This window comes from Homalodisca vitripennis, chromosome 3 (genome assembly GCF_021130785.1).
Source record: "Homalodisca vitripennis isolate AUS2020 chromosome 3, UT_GWSS_2.1, whole genome shotgun sequence".
NCBI lineage: Eukaryota > Metazoa > Arthropoda > Insecta > Hemiptera > Cicadellidae > Homalodisca > Homalodisca vitripennis.
Window position 1 is genome coordinate 21,538,311 of NC_060209.1, and position 17,243 is coordinate 21,555,553.

The following is a 17,243-nucleotide window of genomic DNA, read 5'->3' on the forward strand; positions in this document are numbered from 1 at the left end:
TCACACTCAGACGCCTCAGTGTGTCGTGTTTGTACCTATGAAAACCGGTGTGACAGATAACACTGTAACTTAACTATTAAATATAACCAAACACCATTGCTTGTTTTCGTTTTGAAACCGTAGGCGAGAGAAATATTTACTAATTTGTAAACAGCTGTTTCAGATATCCCTAGGAATACTGGATTTTAGGGTTACGTGTTTAGGTTCAGTTACCTACCTCAAAGATTGCAAAATGAACAACCACAAAACAAAATGCCTTAATAAGTCGTTTGCTAAAAATCTGTTAGCCTCAACGAGCAGAGAGATCCTCAAATTAAAACGATACAAATTGCTATTCTCAAATCTTATCTTTCCAAAGAAAATGGAATTTTAGAAATATAATGCAATTTGAAGAATACCAATTAAGACGATATACCGAGGTTTTGAGTTTTCATCTTAATAGGTCATGTCTTACAAAAAACTCAAAGTATTTCCGGAAAAGACCAACAATAACTTTAATACGAAAGGCATGTTGGTTTCGAGGGACTACAAACAACCTTAAGTGACGCAAGCATGTCAGGAATTTACGTTTTGAGGTCGTTAGCCAAGTACTGCTCTACTCAGGTTTTGACGATGGCGTGTTTTGGACTGATTGACCTCCTTATCTTCTTTATTGATTTACAAAACACCTCGTCGTTTTTTGGGGTCCTTGTGCGAGTACCCAGATGACGAAAGGTTGAAAAACGAGCAATTCATATAATCGTTAATTTGAATTTAAGAAAGTCTTATAGAGTAACTTTCTAAACTGCATCTCTATATTTTGGAAACAACTCTGCATTGCATGCCTAATCAGTGTCGAGACATAAATTTATATTAGACTAAAAGAAGAGTGGCTCACCAAACTGGGAGCCACAGGACGGTGGGTTATGAACGCTTGCCCTCACAGGCAGGTGTCAACATCAACAAATTGCCTAACTGGATAAACAAAGCCGCAACACCGAAGGCGCTTAAAACGTGTTTACAATGATTTGTAGTGACTCAGTCATTTTACAACGTAAACTATTTTTTGGCATACAACTGGGATACCAGCCAAACACGAGATTAAATCGTACGCTTGAGGTGGGAAATTTGGCGAATAAATAAGTTGTTATGCATGATAATTGAATGTTTGGCTGTTGATTTGTGATATAGTGTGAATAGAAAAAAAATAATTTAAAAGACACTAGCTATATAAGTAACCATGTATTTGCAGAGCTTGATTATTGACTATTACAAATTCCAGTTTGCGATATTTTTGGAACAATTATTGCTTAATAGGTTATTTGACAAATTTGAAATACTCTTTCGGAGATCCTACGATTCCGACTATGAAGACCGTAACATTTAGATCATCTGAAACATTTAAGATGCTTCCAAAATTTTTGGGGTTTCCCACAATTCCAACTACGATAACCGTGTCCTCTAGTACCATCTGCAAAATTTAAGATACTTTCAACATTTTTGGGGATTCCCACAATTCCAACTACGATAACCGTATCTTCTAGTACCATCTGCAAAATTTAAGATGCTTCCAACATTTTTGGAGTTTTCCACAATTCCAAATACGATAAACGTATCCTCTAGTACCATCTGCAAAAATTTAAGATGCTTCCAACATTTTTGGGGTTTCCCACAATTCCAACTACGATAACCGTGTCCTCTAGTACCATCTGCAAAATTTAAGATACTTGCAACATTTTGGGGATTCCCATAATTCCGACTACGAACACCGTAGCCTCTAGTACATTTAAACAATTTAAAATAGTTCCAAAATTCTCGGAGATTCCTACAATTCAAGCAAAAATATTGTACAAATATTTTAGTCTACGAGTTTAGAAAACATGTAATTTTACAGCTTATTTGTTATATTTTGCTATCACAAAACTTAGCTTATCGGGTCCAGCAAACAATTAGGTATTAATAACAACGGGGTAATTGATAAAATAGTTTAAGCATGTAGTATAATATAGGCTAAATTTATTATTACTGTCAAAGTAGTATGATAAAAAATGTAAAATAAGCAAACTTCGTTGCATCTCTATTTAATCTTTTGTTTTACAGAATTAATTTTGTCTATATTTACCTAAAACGAAGTAGAGTTCTTTACAATAATACTTCAATAAATATTTGAAGTATATGCATTATTGTATAAATATTGAAAGTTACATACTTTGTTAGGATTTATAAAACTTCAGTCTGTTTTTTTATAATTTTGGAAAAAAATGTTTTCTCCAACTACTGAATCATCTGGACGCTGATTTGAGTTGTATAAAGTTCTACCATCAATCATTTAATAATGTTGTGTTATCCTTCACGTGCCATGTACCTAACCTGTACGAGGAATTTGTAAAATTGCATAAGGAAAATTGTTCATTCAGTAGAAGGTTGACAGTACTGATATAACATGCTACGATAACAGACAGGATTTGAATACGCATCAGTTACTCCGATAAGTAGATGTCGGTTGTATCGTGCCATATCGTTTAAACATAAGCAATGTTAGATTTCTCAACACAAATGTGATGAAATACGAGTTTAAACAGTGTTTTGTGTTTTGTAGGTCAGACATGGAGGCGACACAGCCAACACATGTAGTGTTGGAGTTTCGAGATCTTTGCTACAGCCCTCCCGGTGAGTAATTTGTGTCGTTGGTTATTATTTATGTATCCGTCGTTACCATTATAAACGACCGATATAGTTTGCTTATTTAAACGCATATGTGACAGATACGGCCAAATACAAAATAATTAAATCGGAAAAAGTAAGCGCTCTGTGGTGTAATGGTAGCACATTCACCCGGCAAGTGAGAGATCCGGGTTCGACTCCCGGCGGAGCAAGTAATTTTTTATTGATTCAAAGTTTAATGAAATTAAATAAGGATATTGCCATTTATACAATTTAATGTATATATATATATATATATATATATATATATATATATATATATATACATATTTTAAGCCTCGCTGCAAAACATGTAATTTAATAATAAGTTCAAAACATTTCTGTAGCAGCACAACTAAAAGGAATTATCCGATAATTGGTAAAATGACTTGTGAATCCAGCAATGTTATTTACCAATTGTCATGTAAAGACTGTCCGAAGGACTACATTGGTCAGACCATAACTCCATTGCACATTAGAATGAACAAAAATCGCAGCGATACAAATCTTGAAATTAAATCAAATCCTATTTCGGCCCACGCAATGGAGCATAACAAAAAATTCGATGAATGCTTTTCTCTAAAAAGTATTAACAAAATTCAGAACCCCCATAAACTTAAAATAAATTATTTAGAAATAGCTCATCAGAGGGTGCTACAAACTAAACATCCGGATGGTCTAAATTTAAGATACGGATAGCAGTATGTATAAATTACACGTTACAATTTTAATTTATAACATTACACATTTAACTACAATTTTAATTTATAACTTTATATTCCTTGTAATAAGCAAAATTATTTACTCTTTGTACGTAATTCAAAATTAGTTTTATTAACATATGATGTTTCTTTTGTTTATTATTTTTTGTTGATATATTTGCTCATTTACCTACTGTATATCTCTTGAAAATGTCTTAAGACGAAATATAGAGAATTTTTATGTTCTTTTCTTCTATTCTTTTCTATTCTTATTGAAGATATATATATATATATATATATATATATATATATATATACATATTGTTCTCTTAGAACAAGAAGTTTATAAATTGCACTTAGCCCTGTAAGAACCTTAGCGCTGCTTCCGGAGTGACAGGATATTCAGGATGGGTAAGGTAAAGGGGTAGGGGCCGCCTCATATCGCGATCCATGAGGAAGAATTAGGGCACTAATCTCAAAGTCATGTCCCCTCGGAAGAAGGGGAGGCCAGCTCTGAACCAGCATCTCCAGTCAAAGCAGGCAGCGGGTGGCACACCCTTGTCGAGGCTAGCAAAAACCTGTGATAGTTAGGGAACGAAACCCCACCGAACTCCAACAGTCATCTCCCGTAGATGACCAGATCTATCGAACTACCCTTGCACCCCAGAATCTAGACATTTGCGGTTAGTGATGTGCTGCTCCTGGACATCCATAGGTTTCCCAGATTTAAGTGACACATCGGTTTTTGCTGTGCCCAGTGGTAGGTTCAACTGGAAAGTATAAACCAGCCAGAAATAATCCCTGCTGGGTAACCGATATGTTAGTTAAATAAATACATTGAGTGTTAAAGATTATATCGGATTATCTTGTGTTAAAATGCTATAAAATTATTTCACTCGTATTGAAACAGGTTGTAACATAACATAAACAGATAATCATAAATTGTATACCAAAAAGGAATATAGAGAAAAGGTATCAATAAAGGTATGGTTTTTCGGTAAATAGATGGTGAGTCCACGTTGTAAAACTGTGGGGCCATTTCTTATCTACTTCGTAGCGGACACTGGGTCCACATTCCCGGCCTGGAAACCACACGGGTTTCTTTTGACGAGGGGTTGACAAGGGATCTGACTCACACTGTAGTACTTAAAGGGTGTTTCGAGAAGTAAACTTTTTTAGAGTTCTGACAAAATAATAACCACATACATGCCATTCAGTGCATTGATTTATCAGTTTTTACTATAACGTTTGTGTCAGTACACCTAAAAAACTCATTGCAAATTTGATATAACTTTGTCAGCACTCATGTCTGTAAAGTAAAATGCCAATACGATTAAGTATTATTTATAAGGTTACCTTAAGCAAGTCTTACTATGTTTGATTACGATGTTATTTAATGAAATGAGCCCCTATTTTGCTAATAAAAAACTAATAACAAACTCTTTTCAACAAAACATTAAGTATTGCAGCAACATTAAAACATCAGAAATCAACCCTCACAATACTCCATACACCGATTAAAACTATATTAGCATGGTCCCCTTATAATATTCAGCTCTCTCAAAATCTATAATTAAAATTAACCATCCAAATCTAAAGAGGGGAGAATCTCCATATAAATGCATTTAAAACTTCCCTAACATGCTACCCCAGATCATTTACACCGGGCATACTATATCAGGTTGTATGAATTACTTAAGCTACGGTTTTCCTAGCTCCGCGACCCTGGGCTTTCGCTCCGGGGGGGTCCGTGCACGCTAATTAAGGCCCATGTGCGCAGAGTGTTTTAGTTGAAGCGCACTATAATATCTGCGCAAGACCGCAACTGGGGGGGGTTTTTTTTTTTTTTTATTTCCTAGGGATTTGTCATTTTACTCAGCGTAACGCGCGATTTAAACTCACTCCCATTCGTTATTCTTCATCTTTTTGAAAGAAATGTACATTTTTAATTGATATGGGACTCGGGAAAGGAAATGTTTGGGCAAAGTGTATTGCTTTTTCTTGGTAATGGACGAGGATGTCGACATCTGCGGTTGTTACTCTTTTATAAAAATTTAATACAATTTTATTTTTTTCAGGTTTCTGGCTACGGGAGGATTATACCGATAATTGGCTCTTTCCAATCAAAATTTTTTCCCAGACATTTTGATAAGTGTTGTCAAGGACAAAATAGAAACAATGTGCATTTTGCCACCACCAACGGAGATTGATTGGAAACCAGAAAGCCGAAGAATTTGCTGGGTAACTTCAACTGAGAGTTCCCCAAATTGGTAATATCTGCAATAAGACGGAAAACACGTGATGATAGTTGCACCAGCTCATTTCAGGATCCCTTTTTTTCCACAATTTTAAGAACTCTTTCTCCATTTGTTAATTTTGTTTGCTATTGGCTGACGCAAAACTGCAAATATGTTAGATACTGATTCAATGTCGGAGCATACGGCAAAGAAGGAAATGTTGGAAATCGTAAAAAAAGTCCTAAAAATGGGGAAATTGGTTTCAAGATGGAACTATTTTTCCCACCTCAATGAAAAACCTAACCTTCCTTCTGTAATTAAAGCATACCATTTGTTGCAGTAGGAGATGAATGCAATAAACTGGATAATGATGTCATGAAACCCTAGGACCACAAACATAGCTATCGCAGGTATGTTTCATAAACGACACTTTTAAACTACGCCACATTGTCGTGCTAGAAGAGTAACTGAAAATGCCACTTTGGTATTTTGGTGTCACATTTTCAGAATTTTTTCACAACCAATAAAACTTGAAACCAAAAAAAACAGTTGACTTAGTCATATTTTCACGTAAGTTTCCTGTCTTCATAACTGGATCAGGGATGACTTTATATGCAACACAACCCCAAAGGACCAGTGACTCATCCGCACCAACCAGCACGAAACTTTACTACACAAACACGAACTCTTTTGGCTTATGTCAGGACGGCTATGCTAAAGCAGAAGAGGTTTTTGTTTTTTTTTTTTTTGTTAAAGTAAGAAGCAGTTTTATTAACTGATTACTTTAATGGATGCTTACTACTACCAAAAAAAATTTTAAAAAGATCTGGTAATCATGAAAAAAAAACTGTGTAATGTGAGATAACTTTGTATCTTAGTAGTTACAAGGGAAGAGAGTTTTATTTATTTATTACTGTTCACCTACCTCAGGTTTAAAACGCCAAATTTAAAGAATTTAGTATTACCATCAGTAGAACTTATACATATCTCATCTGTTCACTATAAGTATTAATTTTATTCATCTAAATTTGTTCAAGTTAACATGAAGTGTATATTAATAAGATTAATAATAATATACACACAGTCGGTCAGCCCTGCTGCGCGGTGTCGTTGAATTGACTGCTCTTCGAGGGTCAGTGCTCCCCAGTCGCGCAGCAAAGGTCCACGCCAGCTGCGGTTAAGGCTTTATGCACGCAACCGCGTAGCTAGGAGAGACACCCCTCCATTGGTTTTATAGAGAAACCGGTTGGTTTCGTCAGTTACAGGAAGCACGGAGCACGCAGCGCCAAAAAGCCCAGTCGCGGAGTCTAGGAAAACGTAGCTTTAAATGAATAAACAGTTTGTTTGACAAGTTCTTATTATTGAATGTTGTAAGACTAAGCGTTACTAAGATTTGCAGTAATGTAACTATTTCATGATTATTTTAGTTTCCTTTTGCATTAGTTTATTTTTTTTAACATTGGACAATTCATAATGTTTTTTATCTTTCGCTATTGCTGAGAAATTATAAATCCTATTGTAAAGCTCATAATAATAAAATTAAAAAAAATTTATATATCGTACAATAAATCCTCTAGTTTACAAGTATATAATATGACTTCAGACTGCTCAAAAATAAATTGGGTTCTGATTTACCACGTAATAGTGTACAGCCCCACTAACCCGTCTGTGCCGCCTAAAACGTGTTAATATTAGTATTAATGAGAGCCTTCTAATGTAAGGAGTCGATCGTAAAGTGTGAAATACAAGTTTTTTGGATTTTTAATTCTTTTAATGTAATGATTACAGATATTCATTTTTCATTCATTCCTTTATCACAACTCTATTTCCAAGATTTTAAAACTTAGAAGTTTAAACTTTGCAATTGGGATACAAACATTTTTTAATTGCAGGGCTATCATATAAAACTAGACTAAACCATATGTAACAACACGAAGGATGGTGTGTATACTTTATTTCATTAAAATTATCTAAAACCTATTTGTTACCGTTGATTTTTTACTTTTTGTGACTTCTTTTGGAGCGTTTATAAATTATTCAACTTAATTTTAAATGCTCTATTTACCTAGGCCTACATTTACTAACTTTGGAACAGTAGCCAGTAATACGGTACGTATATAAATTTGTATAACTGAAATATTATGGTACAATAAAGACTATCCAGTGAACAAAACAATTTCTCTTCCAGAATCTATATTAAACTTGGAAGTCGGAAAGTTAGCTTTAATTTGAGGTTAGTGTATAAGTTTTACTATATGCAGTCCATCTTTCATTTACCTTACAGCGTAATACATCATGTATTGACAATTAAAAAATAGGAATCTCCAATATGAGATCATTATTAAGGTTTATAAAACTTGTATGTAAATTGTTCATACTGGTAGGTTTTGTTAAAATTTTAAATGAAACATAGGGATAGTCCGTTAGTACAAATTAATTTATAGAAAATTTTTCTAATTGTGTGTTTATTTTTTATACAAGTTAATTTGAAATAATAATTTAGCCTCTTGATTAAGCAGTGATAAGTACTTGTGTATTATCACTCATACTTCACTATGTAATGATTTTCTAATAACACAGATACATTTAAATTTAATCTTTTTGTTTGTAGGCCAAGCAATTACAAACTATAAAATTTTCAGATTTCTGTTTAAACTAAATATTTGTTTTATTCATGACAGTAGTAATAATAAAACAATTAAACTATTCCATTGCAATTAACGTGTAAGACTACACGTATATTCAAAAGTATACCAAAGATGGAACAGTAATTAATGCAAACTTATTGTAGATGTATATGATTCATTAGTATAATGCCACATTTCTGAGATAGTAATGCAATGCTATTTGAAATAGTCCCAAATAGTAATCCATTTCATATATGATGGGCCTAAGTTTGGTTTGAGCACACTGTTGTTAATATTTAATACCATAGCAGTACGCCATATGAATGTAGTGGAGGGATCACTAGAATGAGATCAGGTAGATAGGCTACACTAACGCACACTCAGGTCATTTTTTGCAAGGTAGGATCGGTAATCCTCGGGTGTCAGTGTGGAATAACTGCCCTACCCTGCAGAAACGTGACACAACCACCTTTGTGATAATTAGACATGGATTCTACAGTGCTACAACCGTGTTGTTCCACATAAAAAATCAAGTTTGTATAATTCAGCCTGTTTCCCTTGTTTGTAATGTACTTTAGCAACACAAATACATTACGAATTATGAAAAATACACTTATAGCTGTAATGGCAAAGAAGTAAGAAATGATTGTCTGGAGTTATTAAAATTATATAAATAACTCAGTGCTATCCATAATGAATATTGATTAGAATATTATGCCTACAACAATTAAATTGATCCTGTGTGTGACTTGAAATTGAATTGTATTAACTTACTCAATAAACAAAAAGATGAATTATCAAATGATCCGACAGAATATAACGAAACATTTATCACACATGGACGGATTTCCCTTTTACCTTTAAACCCCAAAATCAAAAAAAGTTCTTCCTTGGATTAAGAGGAAAATGTATACAACATTTGAAGTCTCTATGCACTTTCTATCAAGAATTTCCGCAAATAGGGACAAATAAACAGACAGACCGCCCTTTGACAATTAAACCACAAATCCCATAGATTTCTTCCTTAAGCCAAGAGGAACGTATTTACCAAGTTTCAAGTCCCTAGGACTGTTCTATCATGGTTTATTGCACAAACGGACAGACAGAGGGACGGACGGGTTGCCCTTTTATCTTTTGACCCCAAAATCAATAGGGTTCTTCTCTAGATCATGGAACATAAGTACAAAATTTCATATACGGACGAATAACAACATAATTTTAAGGGCGTGTCAGGTCCGTAATAATTGATTATGGGACAAGTTGAAAGTATTACTTCGTTTTAAATATTTACAGCACGTATAGTTTCTTTAATTTGTTAATAAGATCCATCCATATTAAAGCTTGTATCTTAAATATGCAGTTTCCGAGTGATATTCACAATAGACAGTGATCCATCCATATTATATGCTTGTATCTTAAATATGCAGTTTTCGAGTGATATTCATAATAGACAGTGATCCATTCATACTATATGCTTGTACCTTAAAAATGCAGTTTCCGAGTAATATTCATAATATACAGTGATCCATTCATACTATATGCTTGTACCTTAAATATGCAGTTTCCGAGTGATATTCATAATATACAGTGATCCATTCATACTATATGCTTGTACCTTAAATATGCAGTTTCCGAGTGATATTCATAATATACAGTGATCCATTCATACTATATGCTTGTACCTTAAAAATGCAGTTTCCGAGTGATATTCATAATATACAGTGATCCATTCATACTATATGCTTGTACCTTAAAAATGCAGTTTTCGAGTGATATTCATAATATACAGTGATCCATTCATACTATATGCTTGTACCTTAAATATGCAGTTTCCGAGTGATATTCATAATATACAGTGATCCATTCATACTATATGCTTGTACCTTAAACATGCAATTTACTAGTGATATTCACAATAGACAGTGATCCATCCATATTAAAATGCTTGTATCGTATTGTATGGAAATGCGGAAAGCAGTCCCGAGGTAGAGCGAATCCTGTACCAGTTGAGCCCCAATCTGAGCGCTGATGGAAATTTTCTCCATATTGAATATTCATAAAAAAGTGAAATAAAGAAACGACAAATCATTAAGAATGTAGTCCTAAAATCATTTTTTAGTCATGTACGATTACCTACTGACGTTGAGTTTGATCGTTATGAAGCGAGTTCTAAAGAATTGATTTCTACATCTCGGCTGTCTATTAGAATAAGTTTCTTCAACAACTGGTTTAAAAATTACAACCAGATTAATATAGGTTTCTCACGAATTACAACCGAGTAGTTTTCGCGTTACAAGGTAACTCCTGTAACGTGTATGAAGAGTATATTTAGAAAAGGAATTAGTATTATATGCGTCCAACCTTTAAACGCTGCCCTCTGTTACCTATCCATTTTGACCTGTTGTTGGAAACTCTTCCAAATCCAACTTAAACGCCCAGTAGTCGAAAGAGTACTCTAGTAAATTGTCTAGCAAACACGTATCGTTCTGCCGTGTAGTGAACACGAACAGCTGTTACGTGGCTGTGCTAATTTATTCAGCCTTGACATTCGCGATCCATTTTCGGCTCGCTAAACGATTCTGTGATGTATGCTTCTTACAAAAACTTTACTAGCATATAGAATGGGACACTTGAGTGAGTGTTTGATTTTATACAACGCAGATTTAATATTCAATTATAAATTAAATTACGATAACTATGCCTTGCGGAATCGATGTGTGAATAATTACCTTCTTCTATTTCAAATAACAGCCAAATTATGATGTGAACAAACAAAATGATGAAATGGTGAAGCTTTATAAAAACACAGTGCTCTTTATTTGCATTAATTAGGTGTGCATTAGTTTTTTAAAGCCTAGTAATTTACTTCTTTCTTAGAATTTTTATTCGTAGTTGGTTTTGCCATGTTTACCGATCAAGAAATTATATATCACAAATCAAGGAAGCATACTTCTGTCGAAAGACAACCAAGATGGGTTTTACAAAAGTCTTTAATTTATAGTTAGATAGCCTAGTAAGTTTGTCTTTTATATTTAATACTTAATATTTGATGAAAATGTGCAGTTAAAAACACATTAAGTATAACACTATCTACGTGTTTCTTTCTTTATAAACTGAAAAATATGTTTAACATTTAGAGCTGGAATTGGTACGTTACCAATTCCAGCTCTAATTACCAATAATTTAAACAATAATAGTATGTATAAAAAAGAAGTAAACACAAGTGAAGTACACAATAAATAAATAAATTATACTAATATTTAAGACATGAATGCTGAACGAATAATAAAAACACGAGTATCTAGTACGTGTGAATCAGTTGTGACTTTACTAAACGTTATGAGAATACAATCACTTTCTATTGTACATTAAACTGATCACAGGCAGAAGATAAAGGCCGAAGCCATTTATAAATCCATTTGTTGACCTTAATTGAATTGCTTCTGCAGGGCTTCTAGATTTTCGTCATTGCGTTTATTTGCAATGCCTATTGTTCTAACTTATAAACCTTAAGCCCTGTTTGTAAAGAACGATGTTTTATCTCTAGCGTTGTTTTCTTGTTACTAATAAAGAGAGCAAGGTAAGTGAGCTTTGGATTGAGATATTTATTCATACAAGGAGTAGATGTGTGATGGCATATGTGTGGGCTTGTTATTGTCTTGAGGGTCATTAGAAACTGGTTCATTATGGTGAAGTTCATAGTTTAGTCATAATTTCTTACAATTATTTAGTCTATTCGTGGTAGGTAGAAGTGTAAGTAACTCTTGTGAATTTAATATACGTTGAAATTCAACAAAAACGACTAATTTAACAAGTTTGATCTATTTGGCTTTTCACAGTTTAATCCATAGACTTAAGAAATACCAATATGCCTCTATAAGTAAAAAAATGAAAAGAAGTTAGTAAAATTAAAGAAACTACATAGTTCAATGGTTACAAAATTAAATTATTTTTGACAATATGGTAAAAAAGATTAAGGCCATTGGCCAAAGAAATTGAAAAACAACTCTTTATCAAAGCAAACTAAATGAACCTCAAATGGAGAACAGAAATTACTAAACGTATTTAAAAACATGTAAATATTAATGTATCTTTAATGTCCAAAAATAAACATTTATTAGGAAATTAAAAAACGCAAAAAATAAACGAAATGAGGAAGAAAGATCAGGAACTAATCAACTGTTTAAATCAACTGCAAAGCTGTTTATCTTGCAGTACTGTAAAGTCAAAAGTAGGCTAATTTTGTTCATTTCTATACAATTATCTCAATGGACTGCAGTAGTATTACTCGGAATGGGCATTTTGTACCAATTCAGAACTCAATATCGCTTCTTGATATTATGATAACCCAGACTTTGCTAACTATACTCATTTATGTATTCTAATAGAAATGACCCGGTACGATTTAATAGTTTTAACCCCAACCGTAAACAATAAACTTCATCCCACGTGTCCCATATTTTTAACAGCCATTATATGAGTATTCGTCAGCCAAATTGTTTGAATGTTTGTATACACGTTGGAAACTCGTTCAAAAGTTTACCTTACGAGATTACGGCTTCTGACAGCAAAACAGCACTCTGCAATAAATTAACGTTTGATTATGTTGGAAATTTGAATAATTACTCTTACCTTTCGTTAAATTTGTTATAAAACTTTTAATTTTTATGCTGGAAGACGTTTCTCTTATTCTACAAAACTAATTCGAATTACAACCAGTCTACTTCTACCAGTAGAAGTGTTGAACAAAGCCTCAAATGCATTCTTGGAGAATTCATAAGGGATACTAAGTATTTCTTCTTCGATCATTCTTTTCCATGTTCTCATAGTACTCTATGATTTGGGAACAAATGTTTACTCTAGATTACCCCACAGAAACTGTTTTGTACGGTGAAAACTTAGTGACAGCCCGAGCTGTTCAAAATTGTTGACACCTTAATCAACTTGTTTTAAGAAAAAATTACTTTTTTATCATATCAGAGGGCGGCCCAAAAAGAACAAGAAGAAATTATTAAATGATATAATAGGTCGAGTTGTACGTCAGAATGCCACAACTAATTGAAAGCAATGTCGCGGAGCAGATCAAATTGAAGCAGGGTCACCAACTGAAATGGTCATGTTTTAAGGTTTCTCTAACTAACTAACTAACTTATACTAAGAAAATAAAAAAAAAACAGCTAATGCCATCTGAATAAGAATACAATTGTACGACAATAATTCACGACAACTTTTACAAGTGGATTTCCGGAATTGGGTATTAGTATTGAAAACTCATAACCTTCACATTCCAGCTATTTTGTGAAAGTTGACAGTCTTGCAGAAACTCCAACTATAACTGTTAACTGTTTCCATTGCTTCATCACCATTACCTTTCTCATTATTATGTAGATAAAACTTTATGGCTGTAAACCTCACTTTTTCGCCTAACGCAGACAACCTTTGTTAGGTATGAGATTCTGTGTATTGTAATGAGTAAGTCCAACAGATTTGGACTAACGAGCTTACTGTGCTCTGAAACTTATACTCTTAACCTTAATTAAACTCTTCAAATTTAAAATAGCCAACTGTCCTTCATTGCTGAGTCACGATGAATCCAATAATAATCCAGCAGGATTATATGAATATTTAATTGTAAAGGCACTCTCTCTAAGTCTAGACATATATAATTTTTTTTAAAGGAGAAGCCGATCCTCCTTTTATGCCTTATTCTGCCCGTCCTCATGGGCCACTGTCCTGTGCGAGGATCTTATCAAACAGAATAAGGGGGAGAGTCAATACAGTACAAGGTCGATGGTGCTGATAAAAAGTGCAACGGTCACATACAGGATTCGAACCTGCGCTATCTCTAACTCAGACTCAAAGTCCAACGTCTTAGACCACTCGGCCATCGGCACTCCCAATAATCATACGTCATTGTACTCGAAACAGCGAATACACCGAAAAACACCTTAGTGAGTTAATTCGATGGCAAAACATTTGGAGGGATGTATAGCAGGCCCTCTTGGGCCTATCTCCTCAAACCTCAAATACCGCCACCCTCCTGCTATATTTCTTTTGTACTATCTAGGATGAGCGTGCAGGACACGTGGGTTGGGCGTGCAGAATACGTAGATATTGTGGTCAAATCAAACCTCATAGCTGCTGGCCTGCATGTTTACATGTACCTGGGCTACAAGTACAATACATGTAAACCACACATCTGTAGGTAGTCATTCATCACTACTATGTATAATAAAATAATATTAGTTGACATTTTGACACGTAAACATTGGTACGCATACTAGGAGTACGCAAAATAGGAAATTGTCTAACATTCTGAGTTAGTGATGTCCATGTTAAGCCAAAACTCAAATTTTTTTACCGTAGTTAAAGTAATTTTTGTGACACCTTAAAATGTATTGTTCGGGGATTGTAAATAGGCTGATTAGGTATTAGCCATAGTTTTTTCGACCTACTGATTAGATATTAGCCATAATTTTTTTAACCTATTGATTAGGTATTAGCCATAGTCTTTCCATCTACTGATTAGGTATTAGTCACAGTTTTTTCAACCCACTGATTAGGTATTGGCCATAGTTTTCAACCTGCTGATTAGTATTAGCCATAGTTTTTCAACCTACTGATTATATTAGCCATAATTTTCAGCCTACTGATTAGGTATTAGTCATAGTTTTCCAACCTGCTGATTAGATATTAGCCATAGTTTTTCAACCTACTGATTAAATATTACCCATAGTTTTCCAACCTACTGATTAGATATTAGCCATAGTTTTCAACCTACTGATTAGATATTAGCCATAGTTTTCCAACCTACTGATTAGATATTAGCCATAGTTTTCCAACCTGCTGATTAGGTATTAGCCATAGCTTTTCAACCTACTGATTAGATATTAGCCATAGTTTTCAACCTACTGATTAGATATTAGCCATAGTTTTCCAACCTGCTGATTAGATATTAGCCATAGTTTTCCAACCTACTGATTAGTCATAGTTTGTTTCGACCTATTCCGGAGGGATTGAGCAAGATAAGTTTATATCAAATTGCCAAAAATTGAATTCTAATGTAACATTTATAATGAGCATAAAACACTTAATTTATTTTTTTATTTTAACGTTGAACGTTCTTGAGTAAGATGACTTACTATAAAATGGTAGAGGATAAATAAAGAGAGGATATACGAATTTATTTCAACTTATACCATCAGTACATTATAACCTATTTAAACTGATTAATATTCATACATATATATCCTATTATATATAATACACCTATGACATTAATTCCAACGAAACTTCAATTTTCCATAAATTCAGAGATCCCCAGTTTCAATGTAAGCTAAAGTAGTATTCTTAAAATTGTAAAAATATAACGCCTAAATGCATAAAAAAGTCATGTCAGTTCGAAAGGCATCTTTTTAAAATGATATGTGTGAGATTTATATTTCTGTCCAGATTACTTACCAAATCACTAAGAGCATGTAAGTAATTAGTGAGATAAGAAACAGCAGACTGTACATTGATTCAGCATTTCAAGAAATAGTGCCTCGCATGGTTGCCTTAATTATTTGAGAATATTTGAAAACTCATTCAAATTATTTTATCTTTCGGTGAAGTTATCAATGTCAATAAGGTTAAAAGATCTTTTCAGATGTTCAAAACAAGCTTGCACGCGCCACGACACAGTTTGATAGCAGTCCACCATGTCCAGTCTTACCAACTGACCGTAACAAAAAGTCTACTCCGAGGAACGTACTACGCTTGGATTGTCTACTTCCGTCCAGAGTACGCCTTTCCCTTTCACTTCCATCCTCACGTTTGTCACGCCTGTTATAGTTCACCGCTTTCGCTTCGAGCGTTCATCCTGGACTTATCACCTGTAGATATCTTTTACAAACAGCTGTTCGCAGCAACGAACGTTTTCCGCCAAACTCCAGATCTTTTCAATGTTGGACAGTTATACAGTCGAACTTGGATAATTAGAACATTTTTAATTCCGAACTTTAATTTGAAAGTTGAGTTTAGCTCAAGTTCACCTTCCTTTTTATTGCGGCGTCTGGTACCTGACGCTTTCTCAGACTTGACTCCTACTACCCTGCAGAAAAGTGACGTCAGCCACCCTCGTCAAAACTAAGCGTGGACCTACAGTCCTACAATCGTCGAGTGGGTATCGCGTCACCTGGATATTTACCACTATATTTTTCAATTATTACGGCAGTATTTTTATTATGCATCCACCACAACTAAAGGATATAAACTCGTTGTTGGGTTGTAAACATTTTAAAAACACACACAAACAAATAACAGATGCAAAGAGCGTCACTTTACACTACCCACTGGAACAGACAACAATGAATTTACTACGTATTGCTGCCAAATTAACATGAGAACCAAGATATCGTTAATTGTGTAACTAACCTAACTTTGTTTATGTGTATAGATTTTATTTAATTCTTTCTGTGGCGGTCTAATGAACAATATTTAGCAGATATAGATTATGAATCTGGAACACTGGTTCAAGTGCTGCAGAGTGAGTACGACGATCCCCTGTCAACCCCTCGTCAAAAGAAACCCGTGAGTCGGACAGTGGGTCCACGATCCCGGCCTGGGACCCAATGTCCACCCCTTAAGAAGTAGGTAAGAAATGCTTCCGGCAGTTTTACGACGTGGACCTACAGTCCGTTTACCCCTGGAATCGAACCTTTACATCGTTTCGACATCAGATACACCTGGTGAAGTGGCAGTCTCGTTGTCTCATTAGGTGCACAATGATGTTCTGACACGATCTCTAAGCACCGTGGAGCAACCGAGATTTCTACACATAACGTATCTATGGTAGGAAGGGTTAAAAGTTCGTTTCGAGCTTCTTCGTTGCCGACTTTCTTTGGACTCTTCAGACGAATGTGACTCCAGATTCCAGGAGTCAAGTCTCAGGCAGTGTCAGATACTAAAACCTGCAATGTAAAGGAAGGTGAACTGGAGCTAAACTCAACAATCAA

General features: G+C 34.3%; 1 protein-coding gene across 1 annotated transcript in view; it reads left to right on the forward strand.

The window, feature by feature from the left end:
• Window positions 1–17,243, forward strand: part of LOC124358109 (ATP-binding cassette sub-family G member 4-like) — a 51,965-nt gene that overhangs the window by 5,046 nt on the left and 29,676 nt on the right. Inside the window, exon 2 of the mRNA XM_046810403.1 lies at window positions 2,579–2,649. Within this exon, the coding sequence (XP_046666359.1) occupies window positions 2,579–2,649 (71 nt within the window). The remainder of the gene's footprint in view (window positions 1–2,578; window positions 2,650–17,243) is intronic.